The following is a 20724-nucleotide window of genomic DNA, read 5'->3' on the forward strand; positions in this document are numbered from 1 at the left end:
CACTACAGTGCTGCTGGAGCTACGCGCATGTACCTGGTATTGCACTACGCCATCCTCTACACTGCCTCCTGCTGACAGAACCTAGTATTGGAGCAGTCAGAAAATCAACCATAAATGTCCATCAGAAAACATTTTATAAGGACTCAATTTCTGGAATAGTTCCTTTTCATGCCTTGACCACCCTGCATGCATATTTCCTCCCCAAAATAAGAGCCACAGTAATCCAGTAATAGCTTGGTGTTAAATAGTGGTAACTCATATTTATTACAATTATATACAATCATATTTTATATTTGAAATCTATACATGATCACACGGACGAGCACACTTGCTTGGTGAGGACAGTGAGACTCAGTTGTTACAAGAATTGCTCTGCTAAGAGGCTCTGATGCAGTGAATAATATAATTGGATACCACCATTTTACCAGCTGAGAACACAATGCTGCAAATGAGAGGTCTCAAAATTCACCGATTTAATTTGTGTATAGCCCAATGAGGGGGAAAAAGGCTGAACTGGGCAAGAAGGGCCAGTGGCTAACCTCAAAACTGGAACCGTTCTCTGTTCTGTAAAGACTGCTTTGCTGATCACCAGGTAGGTGCAGGTCTCAGCTGATCATTTAAGATGGGTTTTCTCCTCATTTAGGGAGAAAAACAGGCTAAAAAACATTGCAAAGATTCAGAATTAACCAACTATTTCAGCATCTGATATCACCTCATTCATTCATTCAGGGCAGCTACAAATAAAATGTAAGATGTCAAAACCTGATGTGAACTCCTTGTCTTTGGAGGAGGAAGGGTAGTAACTGGGATGAGTGGACTCAACTTCTTTTAAAGCCGTCTTTTACTGGGGAGCAATCAGTAACAAAGCCACTTGTTCCCATGGATTTTACTGTGGGCATGAAACCTGGACTTGGTCCCTAGCAAGAGGCCACTTGGATGAGCATGTGGGGTGGAAATAGTGTTCTTTGGACCCCACAGAAATTTACTGGTTTTAGATGCTAGGTAGTTTCAGTAATTTGAAGCTTGATATAAGGCTTGGAAGAGCCAAGACTGAGATCTGGTGAGGAATTCAGGGTTAAAACCTTCTTTTTTTGGCAACAGAATATCAAGTAATTTGAGAAATAAAACAGAGGGTTATTTTGGGAAACAGAGAATCAGAAGCCTTATGTGGGGATTAAAGGCTTCTGAAATCAAAGAGCTCAGGACAGACTGGTTTCTGAAACTGGACAGGACTCTAGGATGCAGCAAAGAGGCTGACTGTTTCAGCAGTGATAGTGTTTTTGTAAAAGGGCTTATTCTGTAGCTGTGGTGCATGGTAAGGCGATTGGTCTTCCAGCCTAGGCAATGACCCCAGCTCATGGGGAGAAGGTGGGTCTGGGAGGGGAGAAGAAGCCACTGCAACACTGCAAAGCCCTGTGGTGAAACAGGACCCACCTTGTTCACTGGGCAATCATGACCCTGCTCAAGGTCAATCATGGGAAAATCACTGGAGGGGATGGTGGCACCTCTCTCCACAAAATGGGAGAGGCACCAGGGACAGTGCAGGAGGCTAGGGAAGATGTACAGCAGCAGCAGCAGAAGTCAGAGTGCCTTAGTCAATCTCATTCTCGTTGCTGGCTCCCTCAGGTCTTCGTAGCTTTTCCACCTGCTCATTAATCTGACCATCCCCTCCTCGCCGGTCCTCAGTCTGGACACCCAGACATTCCTCCTCATCCACATGGCTAACATCATCATCCTCATCGTCCTCTTCCTCCTCTTCATTCCTTTTGGTTTCTCTTTTCTCCTCCTCACCCTGCACTTCCATCCGCACTTGACTCTTGACGTCGATCACTGCCTTGTTGCCCTCCTCTGTGCTCAGCAGATGGCAGCTGACTTTCGAACCCTCGGGGCTATGGCTCTCCTTGACTGGTGATGATGTGGTCGACTCATTGCTGACAGGTGAGATGTCACTGCTGCTGTTATGGTTGGCAACAACAGGGTTGGAGGGTGAGCTCGGCTTCACTGGGATCTGCCATGACGGGATCTTAGGAGCCGAAGGGGAGGGAGGGAACTGCCTCCTTGGGGGAGGGGAAGAAGGGAAGAAAAGGAGAGAAAGGGGCTTTTATTAAAAACACTGAGGGGTTATCATTAGAGAGAACGGTATTTGCCCTGGGGAAGTCATGTAAAGGAAGACTGAAATTGCAAGGCTCCTTTGCCATAAATGAACAAAACCAAGGCCACTTCACTTCTTCAGCCAGAATCTCAAAGTGCTTTACAAGCACTCAGTTAATCGAGCCTGCACACAAGGAAAATACCACAGCTGGGCAACCTGAAGTACTAAAATGATCTGGTTTGGCCAATTTCACAGAGTAAGTTAGCACTCTGAAATGCTGCCTGTGGAAAGACATGGTGTCCCTTTATGAAACAATCACTAATTAATTGGTAAAGAAAATTCCCACCGGAGCAAGCAGTCAGACACACCAGGTCCTTGTGCCTCAGCCAAGGAATTTCACCACCTGGCTTTCACCTCCACTGTGATACACAGCTATTGCATTCCGGCTCTCTACAGTCCAGGGCCTATCTCCCAGTCCCAGCATGCACTTTACATGTTTGGGCCAGGTCCTGGCTGCCGCAAACTAGTTCAGCTTCTCTGACTTGAATGGAGTCATTACTTGCTTGCACCAGCTGAGAAAGCTGGCTGCTCTGTCCTCAGGTCCCTTCCAGGCGGGCTTTAAGGATCTGACAGTGGCAGTGGCCCAGCCCTAACAGGAGAATCCAAGTACCAAACAGGACAAATGAAAGTGCCGTGGGGAGCACTGGTGCCCTCAGAAAGTCATCAATCATGAAGAGCAAAGGAAAAAAGCACGTCTGACCTAGTACTCCCTCTGCATACCTTGCTTGTGTATGTGAAAAGTGGAGTATGAAGAGGTATCAGATCAAGCTCTGGAAAGGACGTTGTGTGGCTGGGAGTCCTCGTGCCCCTCAGGCGAGCTGGCTAATGCCATGGACAAGACCAGAGCCGGTGAAAGTCAGCTGCTGTCCTACAGCAGGTACTCAACCCAGCAAATTACGTTTCCTTAGACTGAACTAGGAACGGTAGTTGCTCTCACCTCCCTCTTCCTGCTGCTAGCACCAGCCATCAAAGAACTCTGCTGATCTAACCCCCACCTCCTGTGAGTGCAATAAGCTAATGTCTGCATTATTCAACCAGTATCATAAATGCAATCAACAAGTTCAATCTGGAGACTGAGGCTTTCTTGGCTCCGGTGTTGCTGCTGCCTCCTCACTGCAGAAAGACTTGCCTTTTTGTTAAAAAAAAACACCCCCACAGAAAGTTTTCTTTACTTCCAAAAAGCACTTACCCTCAACTGCAACCTTCCTATTGCTGAAGAGGTGTCATTAAGTAATACTCTCTCCCCAGCAGGAATGCTAGTAGGACCCAATTTAACAGACAGTAACTTAAAACATGTCCTCAGTCCTTCAAAGCTTTCTACTGTGACTCCTGGGAGGTGTAGCAAGAATTTAAAAGGATGTTAAAGACTTCTGAAAAGCCCGCTTGCTGAGATCCAGAACATGTCCAAGCCAATCTTAGATACCTGAAGTCCATCCCTTAGGAAAAAGACGACTCGAGACTTAGTTACATGTAGGAGGCAAGGGAGTTTGAATATCAGAGTGAAAGGATCAATAGCTGAAAAGCTAGATAAAGTCTTAAGTAATATACTTGGAAAAAAATGAACTTCCTCAAGAACTGAGATCTGATCTCTGTTCTTAGGACTGTCCCACAGACTGGGATTTATATCACCTCATTTCAGACATCTACTACATTATAAGATGTCTATACCTGACCTAGCTAAGAGAGAGAAAAACAGGCTATGCTGAAGTGTGGTTCTTTTCATCCTGGTTATGCCCTAACCATGAACAGGTCAGCTGAACTCTCTGTGACAGAATACAGGTGCAGAGGCAGTCAATACCTCAAACTAGGCGAGAGGCATCCTGACTGTGGTGAATGACAGAGGATTCCTCTATCGTAAACAAAAAGGAAAAATCTTATTAACTACCCAAAGCAGTCTGTGATTTTAAAGCAAGTTTGAAAAGCATTTTGAGACCTGCAAATAGAAAGTGACAGTGACATGCAAAGTGTTGTTATTATTAAAATAGCAATAACAGGGTATAGAGCTAGCTCCTGTTGGAAATGCCTTTCCATGACTGAGAGAATCCCAGAAAGCAACCCTTTCCCCACACAATAATCTGTTCACATATTCCACCCATACCGGTTCAGAAGAAGTCCTTTTAATGAGTAGATCTCAGATTTCAATTCATTAATATTCTGCGACTCCAGAATCCAATTGGTGGAAGTTGTGGCCTAGAACATTAAAAAGACAACATAAAGATCCAAGTATGAACTGGGAGATAGTACACAAATGTAACTTTTTTCTGTTATCCTCCTCCTCCTCGCATCTGGGAATCTCAAGCCCTGGGGATAACACATGTAAGATCTATCATCCAAAATCTCGCAGATCTGAGCAAAACAACATGCACAGTAAAGAAGGACGTGAATGGATCCCCATGATGATCAGAGATAATAATTGTCTCAAGGCGGCAAGACTATTCAAACATTTGCTTTCTGTTTGGGGGACACTAATTAATGTTGTCTCCAACATACCATGCACAACCATTGCTGAAGCATCTCAAGGGGACATTTCTTTTTCGATTAGGAGGCCAGCACTTAGAAGAAAGCTAGTCTACATAGGATGTTTTCCACTAACATATCAGATGGAGACCAATACACAAAGAGGTAAACTAAATCCTTTGACACTGACCTAATGAATGATTTCTAGAGAAGAACTAGAACTAGGATCCTGAAAGGCAGTGCCAGCTGCACTGAATCAGGTCCTTTACTCTTCTTTCCTGTGACTGCACTTAGCTGAGGCAACAGATTCAAGTATTTTATATTAAAAACTTTGTTCATTTCTCCTACATCATGAAATAAAGAACCTACCACCTGCACTCTGTGGTGTTTAGAGGTGGGCTGATAATCAATGCTTGAAAGTTGCAAAACTTTCCCCTACTAGATCAGAAGAATTAGAGCTATACTTGGGCTACCAGATTGTATCTCCAGGGAGCAGCTGGACTGGGCACTGTCTCTCGAATATTTCAAGGTATTGAATGCAATTTGGCGGGGGAAGATGGTAACTCACTCATGGAAGCCTGGTGCAGCTGCTGTCGGCACTGTATCACAATTGGTATGGGATATCAGGCAGAAATTAGAGTAAGAACATCTGAGAAGAACACGCTGCAGATAATACTTTTGGCAGTCTTTCTTTTAACCCTTTTGGGAATTTGAGAAATGGGAGGAACGTTCTGAAAGAAATATCATGGCCTATGGTTACCCCATCCTATCACTCTAGTGACTCCTGTAGAGATGGGCTGAATATGGGACCAAAGAACACTCGTGTCTAGCACTTCCCATAGTAATTTCTGCTAAAAGCCATCAGGAATGAACCCATTTGTGCGCACCGCTCCAGAGATACTACTAATAAATCCCCTGTCAAAGGAAGCCACAAAACTCCTCCTCAGCAGTTCCTACTAAATGTAGGCAGAACTGGTTGTTCCTACTCATTCTTTAAACAGACTTCAGCTAGTGCTGAGTAACCCCGAACACCTTTCACAGCCAGCGCTCCTCACAGTGACTTCTGGGCTGTGAACCCAGTGAGCTGGGAGAGGCTCAGTCTGTAGTAGCTGTGATATACACAGATGCGTCCCCTTGGGATTCACACTCCCAGCCCTCAGACAGCAAGAATCCAGGAGCCACTGTTCTGGCTTTCCAAGACCTTGAAAGCTACAGCAGCACATTAACAAGGGAGTGATTTCCACTCACTGGCCTGCAAAGGACTCAAATTTCCAAAACACATATGGTGCCAGATGCCTAGGATTCAGAAATAAAATCTGACATCTGGGGCTTTTTAGCCAGTCTCTTTAAAAAACAGTTGTAGAAAATTCAAGCCTTGAATTTTTATGTACATTTTTTAATTACTTAAAGTCCCTCTTTTTAATTTTTTACAGCATGCCAGTAGGAGTTTGAAAAGCAGATATAAAAACTTACATTACAGCTGAGAAAACACAGCTTTTATTCTTTGGTTTGTGGGGTTGCCCAAGTTTTTCTTTGTACACATGAGGTTTAGATATCCTAACAATGTGTGCTACCATTTCAGTGCAGGGGGTAGAGAGGGGGGAGGAAAAAATTCTTCAAGACTCTCTAAACCACCAAGTCTCTTATGCCCTTTTTCCTTCTTAAAGCTCAACATGTGGTCTTAATCTTAACACTTAAGACCTGAAAACAGTTTTCCAATTTCCGGACTGGCTCCAGGCCACTGACAGGCCACAGTTCCCAAGGAAAATTGAAGTAGAGTGTTGTGACCATAAACTGACTTTCATGGTTGGGTTTACAGCTGTGCCACTGAGGGATTCCTACTGTACAGCGCGCACACCACATAGCCAGCTGTGGCCCACCAGTTACACACCATCAAAGGGTTTGTATGAGACTAAAGTATAGGTAAGGGGAGAAGACAACAGTTTGTGCTATATGTAAAAGACTGTAAGTACAATCTAAGGGATTTTACACTAAAAAGAAAAATCTCTCCCTGTACAGAGAATACCACAAGACAACTGGACCCTGAATAATCACAAGTTTGTCAGTAAAAGCAAGGCTTCATCTCTGTGTGACTGGTTCAAATCCATCCCACCTCACCTGTAACCACCACTTACTGACTGATAGAACGCTTAGGCCAAAGGCTGCAAAGTACTTTGGAGATGAAAAGCACTAACTCTCATGGCCAGAAAGAAAATCAATTTTGGTTAAAAGTGGTTACTTGTAGTTACACTTGTAACAACACAAACTAGTCAGAACTGATGGTTTTATTGCCAGGGTCAAGTCAGGAGTGAAGAGGAATGGGCCACTGTGCACCACTAATGTGGTTGTGATGAGGCCAGCTGTTACATCAAGATGACCAAAAACATTGAAACAAGAAACCACATAGTAAGAATGTTTGGCCTAGATCGGAACAAGTGACTCAAATAGAGTATTTCCAAGTGTGTGTTTGGCTGAACAGGATTGAGTCATTGTTTTGACAATGTACAATGGTACAGGAAAAATATAAACATGTAAAATTACATACAACACACAAATAAAACATCTGTACAACTGGCCTTTACTGCTTTTGGTCAGCGGACTAACAGCACAAGCCTTTCATCTCAAATGCAATGCAGAAGATACCAGAGCTGAGAACAGGTCTGAGGCCTCAGGCATACAGGCTGCACACAAAGCGATGTAGCAAAGCCCTCTCAGAAGTCAGATACATTTCACTAAGTACCCAGTTAATATCCAGTGCTTTAATCAGACTGCCTATGGAGAAGCTAGGTGCAGAGACACTGGCTGGGGATATCACAGAGCTGAAGGTTGGATTGTGAACCTAATAAGGTGCTGTCCATATGCCCACAAAAGAAGCCATGCATGTTCCGAAGAAAATAGCGATGTTCTAAAGGTGAAGTGTTGGAAGTGGATACCTTAGAAGCAGCCAGTTCTTGGGTGAGCTCCTGGATTTTCTGCTGTTGCTGGATTAGCAGTTCCTGGACAGCTGCTAAAGTTGTCTGTAACTGAGTCACTGTGAGGGAAAAAGCAGGAGAGTGTGTTAAACTCGGATACATGCACATATCCGCACTCACACACGCCCTTCCTGCTGTCTAGCTACAAAGATGCCTCTATTCCTACTATATTTAATTTATCTACACCCGCCTGCTCACTTTAATCCATATGATTTATCTGCACTATGGGTAATCTACCTGCACTGCATCTAACCTCCAGTATTTCTAGTTTATCTTTCCATTGTATAGATGTCTATAGCCCACAGTATATCCGTCCAAAACCTCTCCCTTCTAATTATATTGGTTTATGATTTGTACATCTCCCTGAACTTACACAATGTTTGTATCATTTATCTATCTTGGGCCTCACGCAGGCAAACACCAGGGCTAGCTCCAATCTGGGAAGATGCTGGTCTCAGGATTGACCTCAGGATATCATGAGAAATGAAAAATGTTTTTTTGCTCACCCTCCACTAAAAAGTGTAATTAGCATCCTCCCACTCTCAACCCACCAGCTCCTTCAACCCCAACATCTTTAACAAACTTACTGCTGAAAATCACACTTTTTTCCATCCTGCCAACTGAATATACTTTGCACTTTTCCCTTTTCACATTTCAATAGAATGTCCTGTACTCCCCCCTCCTACACCCCAGCAAACATTGAAGAACTTCTGCTGGACTCCAACTCCAGCTGTAGAACTTTTTATGCTTTTAGTACTTTATCCAAAGCTTCCAGGCGGTAAACAAGCTGATAAAATAAAATTAAAAACTCTATTGCTGTGACAGGTAACAGCTAATCCAGACCATCATTAGGGCATCAGGTAATGAACAGACACCCTATAGAGTCAATAACAGAGAAGGTGGCTAAGGTCAGGAAGGCACAGTAATTACAGACTCTCCTGACCCTTCCTTGGATTTTCAGATGGAAGGTGGGGGGAAAACACTAAAAAAAAGCCCCTGAAAACATCAGAGAAGCAGAAATTAAAAATGAACTTTACAGCCCTCCGAAAGGCTGTCATTTTATTCCCCTTATTAATATTCTGAGGTTGGGAGCCTTTCCGTAAAAACATAATTAATTGAGGCCGCGCCGACAGTAAACAAGCAATTTCAAATTAAACCGAAATGACGGCGGCTTCATTTGCAAATGTGAACAGATTCTCAGAGCAGATAAATGAAGTCACCACATAAAGTGGAGATGGAGGGAAAGAAAAGGGTGGGGGTCTTGGCAGAATGGAGGATACAGGGAGAAAGGCTTTGAGGGGTGAATTGATGGAGTCATTAATCTTTACCTGTCTGTGTCACACTGCCACTCATCTCAGAAATGTTTGACTCAATCCTCTGAAGTTGCTTCCTGTCTTCTTTGCCTCCCATGATGAGAGGAAGCAGGTATTTCTGCATGGAGTACAGAAACTTTTTTAGGAAAATAGGGATATGCAAAGCTGTCTTTCTAACCTACCTGAAACATCCTCAAAGCCCACCACCCAAACCTCAGCCTTTATCACAGAGCCAGTGACCATTTACCCACACATCTGGCTGAGAAAAGAAATTCGCTCTACAGTAAGCGTTAAAAGAAGGTGCAGAAGAGAAGATACGAGTTCTGTGGTTTCATTTTTGGGGGTCTTAAAAACCAGTGCCTAACTCCATTTAAGGTTTCCTGGGCCCAGCTTTCAGTCCAGAGAAACATCCATCACACACAGAGTACAATGTCAGACCTTCACACTGACGTGTCACAACATCTGAGCTACATGCACAAGGCAAGAAATGCGGAAGTGGAAAGACGAGGAGAACGGCCCAGGAAAGGCCAGAGGAAGCACAAGCTGGGGAATAAGGGGTATTATAAAAACCTTCTGAACCTTGGCAGGGGAAGGATTACGAGTCATGGAGGGGAAAGTGGAGATTTGGAGCACAGGGGGAAGAAAGGAAACGGAGCCGTTAACAACAGTAGGAGAGAACTAAGGAACCAGGGCTAAAGGAAGTAGAACCAAGCTAGTATAGGATGGGAAGCACTTCAGTGACACCTGTACACAGTCACGAAATCCACCTCACTCTGCCCTTGCAGAGGATGGACTGGATGTAGTAGGTCACAATGCTCCTCTAACTAGCACAGACCCTTTCGCAGCACTGCTCCTACGAACTGAACATGCACTTTAACAAGGGCACATCCAAGCACAACATGGCAGGTGAAAAAAAAGTGGGAGAAGGATGGTCTAGGGTGTGGCAATAGCCCTAGTAGCGCCTATCAATTCTTTTTCATCCTGGCTTTTGATCCATGTACACCCACTGCAGGGGCATACATACTGGATGGTTCCTGAGACAGAGCTGATTATCCAAACTGACATGCATGGGACAGCCTTCTTTTACACTTAATAGCACTGGTTTAAGATTTCTGTGTTGCTGTACACAGCTCTTACTCTCACAAAGCACACGTACACGTACCTATTTACACCCAGACATTCTGAAAAGCAAGTAGCTTTTGATGACTTTCACAGAAGTTCTCTATTATCTTCACAGAACACACATGGACAGCTATGTTGCAATCTAGTATCCTATCTTTCTTATATATCATATATTTTTTTTTATTTACTGCTTGCAAACTCCCTCAAAATCCCATGAAGGGCAGAGGGAACTTATCAACTGTTTCCTAAGATGCCCTAAGAGACCCAAAAGAATATGGGTCTCTGCTAGGCACATAATATGCCTTATGATGTTTGGACAGAAAGCAGAGCAAGATCTGTAAACAAAGAATACAGCAGTAGGATATATTAACAGCATCAGTGACATTATGCCAAAAAATTTATGTAAATCATCAAAAAGTGTTAGATATGTGTCATTTACTAACAGCAATATGTTCAGGTCTGCAAGGCCCAGCAGCTGTTGTCTGAACATCTCTCTGGACACTTACCAGCTCCACCATTCTTTGCAAGAATGAAAAGATCAGTAAGGTTAGCAACACTAGTTTAATATAAAAACATAGGGAACATGTATCTCAATAAAAAGCCATTCTCTTTAAGTCATGTAAATTGCAGAGATGGAACGTGTTGCTTAATCTGGCCTCTCTCTCTTAGCCTGAGACCCAGAAAATTAATGACGGGATAAGCAAAGTAGTTTTAAACTAGGAGGCTAACAATTTTACTTGTAAAACAGATTTTACTAAACAAGGCAGTAACTGTTACAGAACAAACAAATGTGAAAACCATCAACCTCTCGCTAAGTCTTCACCTCTGTCCCTTTTTCAAAAATAAACCACAACTTCTACTGGACCAAAGCTCTTTACACTCTGCTGTGTTGACCTGAACCACTTATGTCTTTCTATGTAGCCACAGAACATGATTATTTACCAAAGACACCTAATGTCACTCACCACACTGCTGGAAAGCAAATCCAGAGTGAAAGAATATGTTCAACTGGAGAAACATCGCACAAGAAATAAGAAGAGGCTGCTGTCTCTGCAATGCACAGACAGACACACACACACATGCCCGACCTTGTTCTAAGCACACTGGAGCAGAACTACAGGATGTACGGCAGACCTGGAAACTAGCACCTTCTTTCTGACATTCTGATCAGTCAAAAAAGATTCTTTTCTACCAACAGCGCAGGATTACCAGTGGACCAATCATTAGTCTGAGGCTATGACAGCAATGCTGGCAGAATGCCCTTACTGAACTGTGCTCAGTTTCCCCAATTTAAAAAAATTCCAAAACATATACATGATGAAAATGACCTTGTTTCTAGCAGTTTGAGATCCATTGCCAAAACCCAGCAGTTTGAGATTCACTGCTAAAAACTAGTTTTGCTTGCTTGCCACTTTTTGACTCTGCATCTTCACGTTGTCCACATTTCTCAAATATACCAGTGGCTGTGCCAGTAAGAACAGAGATGCTTTGCCAACTTGAAACCAACACGATCATTTGGACACAAGCAGCATAACATTGTTCTCTCAGAGTACCGTGTAAGAGTAGTGTGGGAGATACTACCTTGTAGAGTTGGTGGAATCCAAAGGCAATTCCTGCCATTATGATAGCCAAAGCCCCATAATCTCGCCATCTGGAGCCAGGTGGACCTAAAGGCCAAAATCAAGAAACAACCATAGTCAGAACTGCAGCTGACAACATTTTCATACACCCATTTTGTCAGAGGAAGGAACAATGAACAATGCCAGTTCTGCTGTTTCTTAGCAGACATCAATTTACTGAGCAAGGGGCATTAAGATGCTGGTAGTACCTCAGGTACAGCATGCAGGCTTCTGGCCCTAGGACACTGAAACATCTGTCCCAACCTCTAGCACTGACACTGCCTTGCACAAAGTGTCCAAGGGAGACAAATCAAAACTGTTTTGCCCTACTCTTTCCTTGCAGAAGACACTCTGAACTCTACTGCACTTTCCCCAGATAACTGTCTGTGGTGTTAGTACTAGCTAAGGTTAACTCATAACTTGAATACCTATTGGTCTCCGCTGTCATAATTTTTGAAAATGGGGAAAGAGCCAGAAACCCAGAGGAATGCAGCAAAATAGAAAGAAGGAAGTGTTTTGAGAAAGAAAAGAAATCTGTCAGGGCAATAAATAGGTTTATGAACACTGTCAGCAATTATAGACCATTTCAATAAGGAAGGATCCAGTGTCTTTCAACCCTGCGTTATGAATAGAGACCAAAGCACACAAACACAAGACAGCAAATATGCAATTAAATATCTACAGAGAGAGGTAAAGAAGTAGATAAAAGCTTGAGATATTTAAGACATAATTCTGCACAGAAGCTTAGAGCCTCCACAGCGCAAAGACATGATATGCTCTGCTCCTTCAAGCAGAATCAGAAGACACCTGTAGTTTTCCACCAGCTTTATCCTTTCACCTCCCTCGCAGTTTCCTTAATGAATCTTGTACTGCCCCCGGTTTTCTTTAATAATAAAGAGGATGCAGAGTGATCTTTCCTAAAGTTCAGTGGCAGGATGTGGGCAGAACTGACGAGGTGGAGGCCGGTGCACAAACTCCAAACAGACAGAACCAAATCTGCATGTGACCTACAACGTCTTGGAAATTCATTCTGTTCTCCAAACTTTCAATTCAGGTTTTCAAAGGGAGGCTTAACTAACTCAAACGGCTGGAAGCTTGTCTCCTTTCTGCTTTGCTCACCTACTGCCATTTTTCCTGTTGCTGAGACCTTCTACAAGCATTGCATTGCAAGAGTTATTCCTAATCCTAGCCCTCAGGCTCTACAGACAGGCACTGACTCTCAAATGCTGGCACTCATCCCTTCTTGCTACATTTTACGACACAACTCCTCAAATTATCCACTGGCTAGAAATCTGAACAAATTAAAGCAGCTCTGTCAGAATTGGTGAATAGTGTCACCAGGAGTATTTTGGGTTGCTGCAGTTGCAGTTTTGGAGCTTAGGCACATGATCAAATTATCATAACTTTTTAACTTAATGAGTTAACACACATCAGCTAAGCTGCAGTAACTGGCTGTGTACATGTCAGGATTTAAAATGATCTCTGACTAATCTTGCTGCAAACCCCAGTCATTCATCCCACCTTCCCCTCCTCACCCTGCTCCCACCGTCATCTCTGGTCTCTGAAGTCTCTTGGTTGTCCAGTTTCTGCCCTGAACTTCTGACTAAACACATCCTTCTATGACAACGTAACTCACACCAGGCTGAGCTGCCTATTGTAAGGGGTTAATTCATCTCAGAGGGTCTGTGGGTCCAGCTGTGCCCAGCCCATGGCAGCCCGTGACTGGCTGTCCCCAACTACCTCCCAGCTGGGGTGACCTCTGAGTCGACAGAAGAAACACCTGTAGGACCCTGTCCGCTTTGCCCTCTCACCTCACTCATCTCTCCCCTTCATTCCTGTAATGCTCGAGCTAAGAACATTTTATTGCCCCCTGGTTTTCATTATTAATGAAAAGGGACCAGAATGATCTTTCCTAAAGTTCAGAGAGTCTATAAAGACAAGAAGCTGAAATGCCATTTTACTCATTTTAGAGATGTGTGAAATAATTCTGTCTTGTGGCAAAAAAAAGTGAGGGGGGTGGAGAGGGAAAGTGAGTGAGTGAGGGATGCAGTAAAGGCTCTGCATTGACCACATCAACTTTACAATGTTATGAAGAATGTCACAGCTCTACCTAAAACCCACACTCAATCTTCCTTTTTCTCTGCAATGCTCTAATCTATAATGTGGGGTGGAAAGGGGGTTAGAAGTTTCTCAGTTGTAACCTCAGTGCTCACACCGACTTCTTTGCATATCCTCAATTTCTTCCCTTGTAAAACCAGACCAAAATTCAGAGAAAGTGAAAAAGCACCAATAGCCCAGTTACTCTTCAGTTTAGACACCGGGGAAGCAACAAACCATTCTATGTAAGAGACCCTCAAAAGGCAAATGGAAGGGATACAGACATCTTCTCCAGCTGTAACTCTGCATTTTCTGTAAGTATATTTAATTTTTGCAGCAGCAACTGTAAATTGCACTGCCAGAGCAAAAACACTTACTATTTTTAAGATCCCCATTCATCTCAGAATTAACTTTCCTGACATCAATTAATTAGGCCTTATGCATCCACTAAGGTCAGACTCACTAGTATCCACAATTAAAATTGTAGAAACCGAGGCTGGAAGAAGTGATTTTCCAGGAGCAAACAGTGAACCCATGGAAAGAAGTTGGGGGGCGGGGGGACAGCAGAAAGAGTTTGGATTCTAGTTACCATTTCTAATTGTAAGAGAAAACAGTCTGTATTCCACAGCCTCCCACATTATGAACACCGGAGTGGGAGAAGAAGATCCAAATGGCAAGAAAAACAGTCACTGGAGCTGATTTTTAAGCAGGTGTAAAATCTTCACAAAACCCCGTAAATGGAGACCGTAAATACCATGGGGAAGAACACAGACAATACCTGGATGATAAGCATGCATCTTTGCACACCTTGCTCAAAAACTCCCCTGAGTTTGCCTGTAATTATAGGGGTTAGAAAGGTAAAAAAAAAAAAATAAACCCAATTAATCATTTAAATATTTAAAGTCAGATTTTTGTCCTCACTGCTGGATTAGTATATTTCATAACGCCAACAGCTGACAGCCCTGGTTTTTTACTGGGGGTTCATTTTAGAGCATGTTTAAACTAGTCAGATTGAGTGATGCTTCCAGCAACTAATCGCATGTCAAATAAAAGATATTTTATGTAATAAATTACTGCTACAAGTAATTCAAATGTCATTTATCAGTTTTATTATCAGTCAGGCAAAGTCTTGTTTCTCTATATTAATCAAATTCAAGCTTTTTTTAAGCTTTTTTTTTTAAAGCAGTTTTGACACCTCTTGGCAAAAGTACAAACTGGAGGGAAGGAATTACTCCTCCAGAACAGGAGGAGAAACAGTAGAGATGGTACTGAGCTAAAATACAGTGCATAGAAACTTAATTCCTGTCTCTTTCGCCCAAAAGTTATTATTGTTTCTCTTAAACCAAACCCAGGAGTTCAGCATTCAAGAAAAGAACTATGCTACTCTGAAGGCTTAGAAGTATGTTTCTTTCTTGTTAACTCTTCATGAATAAGGAAGTACTTACATAGGTAACAGCTATTTCCAACAAAACATTAGAACCTTAAGTAATACCTATACTAGCAGTTTAATTTGTACAAAAGGAAGTATTTAGGTGGCATGAATTATTTCCTGCAGCTTCAAAAATCAGAACAGACTGAGTTTACAACAGCAGGAGATCAGGCAGGTAAAATCAAAAAGTGTGCACAGGATTTATTGCTCTGACTCACTCAAGTGGACATCTTACTCTAGTGTTGCTGCCCAGATCACCAACTCAGCTGTTTACTTCATTCCTGCTGAATAAATTCTTGAGATGGTTCTGAAGCCATCCTGAACTTCTGTACTCACAACCCACTGTTTTAACGTAATTTTTAAACATGAAGTGGCAACACCTTGCGGGGAGGGAGGACAGAGAGAAATTAGGTTTCTTAAGACACTAGCCACTGCTTTTCAGCACAGTACCCTCCTCAACTGTTTCTCCTTTTTGCTCTGTGCGGAGTAATTATTTTCCTCTAGTTTTGTGATTCTGTATAGAGGTGTCAAAAAAACCCAACTTAAAAAGAATCAAAGATATCAAGCACAAAGTGTTTCACAGTCTTCGAGACCTAAACTCCAGCAGATTGGATGCTGCTTCATAAGAAACTCAGGTGTCTTCTTTGGGAAAGGCAAATATAGCTCATAGTCTTTTTCAGTATAAGCTCTTCCAATACGAGTTGTTCCCATCAACTAGTCAACTTACAGCTTCAGCAGTTTACCTATCTCATTAGTCCTTTAGTACTTTTGAACTTCAAACCTCGAAGCATTCCAACACTAGCATCATGAATACTCTGTAAGAAGATGAGCATAACAGATAGAAAAAGTAGTATCTGTCATTCTCTGTACGTGACAACCCCTGACAAACCTGTGAAAGATAAATTGACTTAGTAAACTATCAGAGAAACAACTGTCCTGGAGCAGATTTGGACCAATTCAGAAATAATCATTACAGGATTAGCATCCAACTGATGAAATAGCCTACAGCAAACAAGGCACCTTGAAAGCGCACTGAGCCTTCGCACAGTCTCATCCATCAGCTCTAGAAAAATTCACATATTCTTTTTGCAGTTCTGATACCATGAGGACACAAAGATGGTTAACAACATAATTAACAACACCAGAACTACACCAGTCAAGGACTAGAACAGGGCACAGACAACACCTAATCAAAACAAATACTTTGGTCAAAGGAATACCATGTATATTTAGCTATTTATTCTTTTTATACATCTATTTAAAGGTTACGCTTAAATAGGTCTAAAAAGAACAGCTAGAGAGGGGAGGAACAATACCTAATGAACGTATTGTCATCATTTCCCTAATTTTGGAGGCTGCTAAAATGGACTTGCTCACAGGCAAAAGCTTTTGGTTCAAATTATTTAAAAAGCACCCACCAGATCACCAGGCTAGAGCACCAGTTTACAATTACAACCCCTACAGCTTTACATTGGTGGTATTTTTATTCAGCTTTGGTTTCTAAGCATTACAGAGTGGTACTTTCAGACTTCTCCTTGGAGCTGTTACTGGGAACACTTTTATGTTTAAATATTAGTTAAGAGTCTTAACTAGTAAGAAAAAATTGGGAGCTGGTGCTTTGAGGAAAGCCAAAATAGTAAAAGAAAAAAAAACCCAAACAGTAATAAAGCTGCAAGGGTGAACAGTGATGACAATGTTTTCCAGTCTGAATCCCATACTTCTTTCCTGCCCTACTCATATTAGTGGAACACTATAAGGGAGGATTAACTCTTCCAATATTGGGTTGTCATAAGGGTTAGCTGAATAAGCAATGAATAGCACTACAAGGGACCTAGCACTGTTTCTTCGGCAAGAGAGCAAATTTTGCTTTTCTGGCATTTTCTGTGAACTACAGCAGGCAGGTATTAGCCCAGGAGGCAGAATTCAGTCCTGGAGTTCACCAGCACACCAAACACAACAGTCTGAAATGTTGCAGTTCTGAGCCCAACTTCATCACAAACGCTTTTCTTCCCACACTGTGCCAAACCAGAGTATTTAAAAACTCAGAAAGCAAGTCTAGTATTTTCTATAGCAATAGCAAAACTACGTCATAAACTAATAAACACAGCCCTAAGTGGACTGTTACATCAGTCAGTATCTGACCGAGAGCTGTTTAGGAGCAATATCAAAATTCTATTCTTAATACGTGGCAGGTAAGTGAAGTGATTTTCAAACTGCCACACACACATGTGAGCTGAACAGCTTTTTTGATGGATTTTTAATGGTGTGTACTTTGGTTTTTATTGTTTGGAGCTTAGATACTTTTTTGCGAGGTTTGTTTTAAAATGCAAATACATATGTAAATTTTGAGTCTACACAGATTATGTTGGGACTTTAAAAATTCTTTGAGAGTGTACTTTGTACACAAAATCATACAATCACATCCACACGGTCTACACAGAATTTCTGTTGTCACCCTCAGATTATTTAAGATTGGAGAGAGAAAGCCTGTTAAAATTAAGGACACATATTAACAGTTTATTATTATTTGTAACCTGACAGCGCTCTTAAAACTCATTCAAACTGGGGGTCCATTGAGCCAGGCCTTCAACTCACACAGAGGAAGTAACAGACTAAGTCCTGCAGACCTTGTATTCTAGCTTGCTGTTTGTGCTGAAAATACACCTCTTTCAAGTAACTGCTCAAGGCATTAACAGAGTTCAAGGAGCATCTGGATGACACTCTTAGTCATATGGTTTAGTTTTAAGTAGTCCTGCGAGGAGCAGTGAGTTGGACTCCATGATGCTTATGGGTCCCTTCCAACCTGAGACATTTTATGGTTCTGTGAACTGATCAGTTGCCTGACTAGTTAAGAAAGTAAGCCCTCTAACTAAAAAACTAAACTCTGTGATGCTGTCCAACAGTTTCTTGAACAGAGTCTACCACTGCAATAACTAAAGACGTAATAGTGTTGCACTTTTATAATACCTTCTATCCAAGCATCTATCAGCTCTATCATGTATTAGCGAACTAAATATTAGAAAACCCTACTGATGAAGGGAAGCATGACCTGACATTTTAGAAGGGAAGACTTAGTCCTGAGTTGACTAAATGCTTTTTTCAGGTCCTTACAGTGGGTCAGAATCTAATTCATATTGACTGTACACCTTCAGGTCAAGAGGTGTCACAGGCTAGTACTTACAATGTTTGTTTGTAGATGATGATTGTTTGTTTGTATCTCATTTTCCTTGCATAGTATGATCTTGTTACAAGCATCAACAACCATGAAGTGCATTCAAAAGTAGCACTTGGTGTCCAATTCTGACAAAGTACGGCGTCAGCTGAATTAAAATCTAGGATCTGGCACAGAAATCTGTGAAAGTGCTGCAGAAATCACTGCAGAAAGCAACAGGACCAGATGTTTTTCAAAGTATTACTTACTGTACACCACAGGATGAGAGGGCTGAGTTGGCACCAGCTGTGTAGAAGGACCCGGGGACTGTGGCTCATCGGTGCTTGTGCCCGACTGCTGGAAAGCCAGGTCAATTTCTTCATCTGTCAGGCCTGGGGGAGCAGAGGAAATGAAATCAGTTTAGCACCTTTACCCACTTGATGCACGCATAATTAAATTCTGAAGCCAGGCAGAACCCTTTCAAGCTGCAAAGAATTTTGGCAATGACTTGAGCAGTAATGCCTCCCCAATTTTGGATTCACTGGAATGTCTCCCTCTCTCTTTCTCTGTTGCAATTTAACCTTAAGCGACAGAATATTAGCCTCAACGCTGCTTCCAAATGTGGCTCATTCAATTTCCTTAATTTATCCTTGAGTTTATTGCTGCTTTTGAAGTAGCTTTCTATTGCAATTCTCCATTCTTCCCCCGAAAAAAAGATACCATCAACTGCAAATGTGGCTCATTTTAATCTGTAATGGTGTAAAAAAAAAAAAGAGGGGAAAAAACTAACAATAATGCATGAAAACAGACAGGGAAACAAAAAACTAATTATTGGGTTAGACGACTAATTAGTCTAGATCGTTTCCGAAGACAGGAATAATTTGCTTTATTTTATGACAAATGCAGAAATAAAAAGAAAAAATCAGGACTGACTGTGATTAGTATGAATGGGACACAGAATGTAAGGAGGAAATAAAACTATAACAAAACAGATCAAAACAAGGCCAAGCCCAAACTTTCAGCTTAGCATTGCCCCGGCCTATTGCTGCATGATTAGATTGCCCTAGGGCAGCCTGGATTTTATTTCACGCAGAGCTGTAGTAACACTGCACACATGGTACATGTTGGTGCAGTCACTCCTGCCATCAGGAAATGCCAGGATGACCATCTGCAATTGGCCACAACATACGGAAAGGATTTGGCCAACACGGGGGAAAAGCAAAGCAGCTAAAGGATTCACAATGACCAGCATCTGTGAAGAAGGAAGCACAGCTGGATTGTTTTTTCCAACAGAAGAAAACAACCTCTAGAAAAAGAATTTAGTACTCAGATGGCCACCATGCTGTGGGGCCTGGACAGCTCTGCATCATTTATTATGTTATTCTCCTGCACAGAGGCAGACAAAACCCAGTGTCCCTGCTATGAGGAACACGTGAAGTGACCCAGCACCTTTAACTATACATGCAGCACATATGCAACAGCATTCAGAAAGGCTGAAAGCGAGAATACAGATTTAAGGAAAGAGATCTAGAAAAGACAGACCACTTGATCCTCACGCAGTTGTTGTAGGGACTGAGCACAGTGAGGAAAATGGTATGAATGTGACAGCAGTGGGAGAAAAACGGGGCATGCTTTCTCTCCATCCCCTCTACTCCAGATCCATGCTGGTAGATGAAATTCCTGAACTTAATCCTTTAAAACGCTCAGCTTTTTAACATTACAGAGAGATACAATAAAGACAATGGCCAGGCTTCTGGGTGTATTACCCAAGTTTCAATAAATTTGTTCAGGATCTTAAACTTCACTGCATACTGGGGGTCTAGACAGAATAATCTGTAGCACAAACAATATTGCCAGAAATATATATATATACAAGTCTGCCTCAGAAGTGTTATTTAATATCATAAAGCACTAACACAGTGTTTCTGGCATTCACAAGGCTTTATAACTATTAACGGGTCTTCTCCCTATTCCTTTGAGTACATGAGATACTGTGAGTTCCTGTGAGATAGTGTTCTATCTACTCTACAGTGCAGATACTGATGCACAGAGAAGTTAGGTAATTTTTCTAACGTAACAGAATATTGTCAGTGTCAGTATCAGAAATCTGAATTTCCTGATCTCTGGTCCTGCAATCTGAACAAATCACTCCTTTACTTGCATGTGATGCATGCCTCAAATAGTAAGGAACCAAAACATAACAGTATGGAACAAGACTTGCAGTCAGAGAAATAAAAGGCACATGACACAACTCAGCCTACTGCTCTAGTCAAAAAAACAGTATTTATGGTGTCTAATCCATGTTAAAAGCAAAGTCCTAATCAGAAAGAAACCATTTTAGCCAGCTCCTGATTATCCAATGTCAGAGAAAATATAAACAGATGCCAGCACTGCAGGTCACTAGCAACTATG

At 42.0% G+C, this 20724-nt stretch overlaps 1 protein-coding gene across 1 annotated transcript in view; it reads right to left on the reverse strand.

Annotated features, from left to right (window-relative positions):
- Positions 1-234: 234 nt before the first annotated feature.
- PEX14 (peroxisomal biogenesis factor 14) overlaps positions 235-20724 on the reverse strand; it is a 79916-nt gene continuing 59426 nt past the window's right edge. Inside the window, exons 4-9 of the mRNA XM_080380936.1 lie at positions 18582-18704; positions 11598-11683; positions 8910-9012; positions 7543-7640; positions 4251-4342; positions 235-2057 (exon numbers count right to left, since the gene is read on the reverse strand). Coding sequence (XP_080237062.1) covers positions 1592-2057; positions 4251-4342; positions 7543-7640; positions 8910-9012; positions 11598-11683; positions 18582-18704 — 968 coding nt within the window. The 3' untranslated portion in view covers positions 235-1591. The remainder of the gene's footprint in view (positions 2058-4250; positions 4343-7542; positions 7641-8909; positions 9013-11597; positions 11684-18581; positions 18705-20724) is intronic.

The sequence above is a fragment of the Falco punctatus genome, assembly GCF_963210335.1.
Source record: "Falco punctatus genome assembly, chromosome: 3".
Taxonomy (NCBI): Eukaryota; Metazoa; Chordata; class Aves; order Falconiformes; family Falconidae; genus Falco; species Falco punctatus.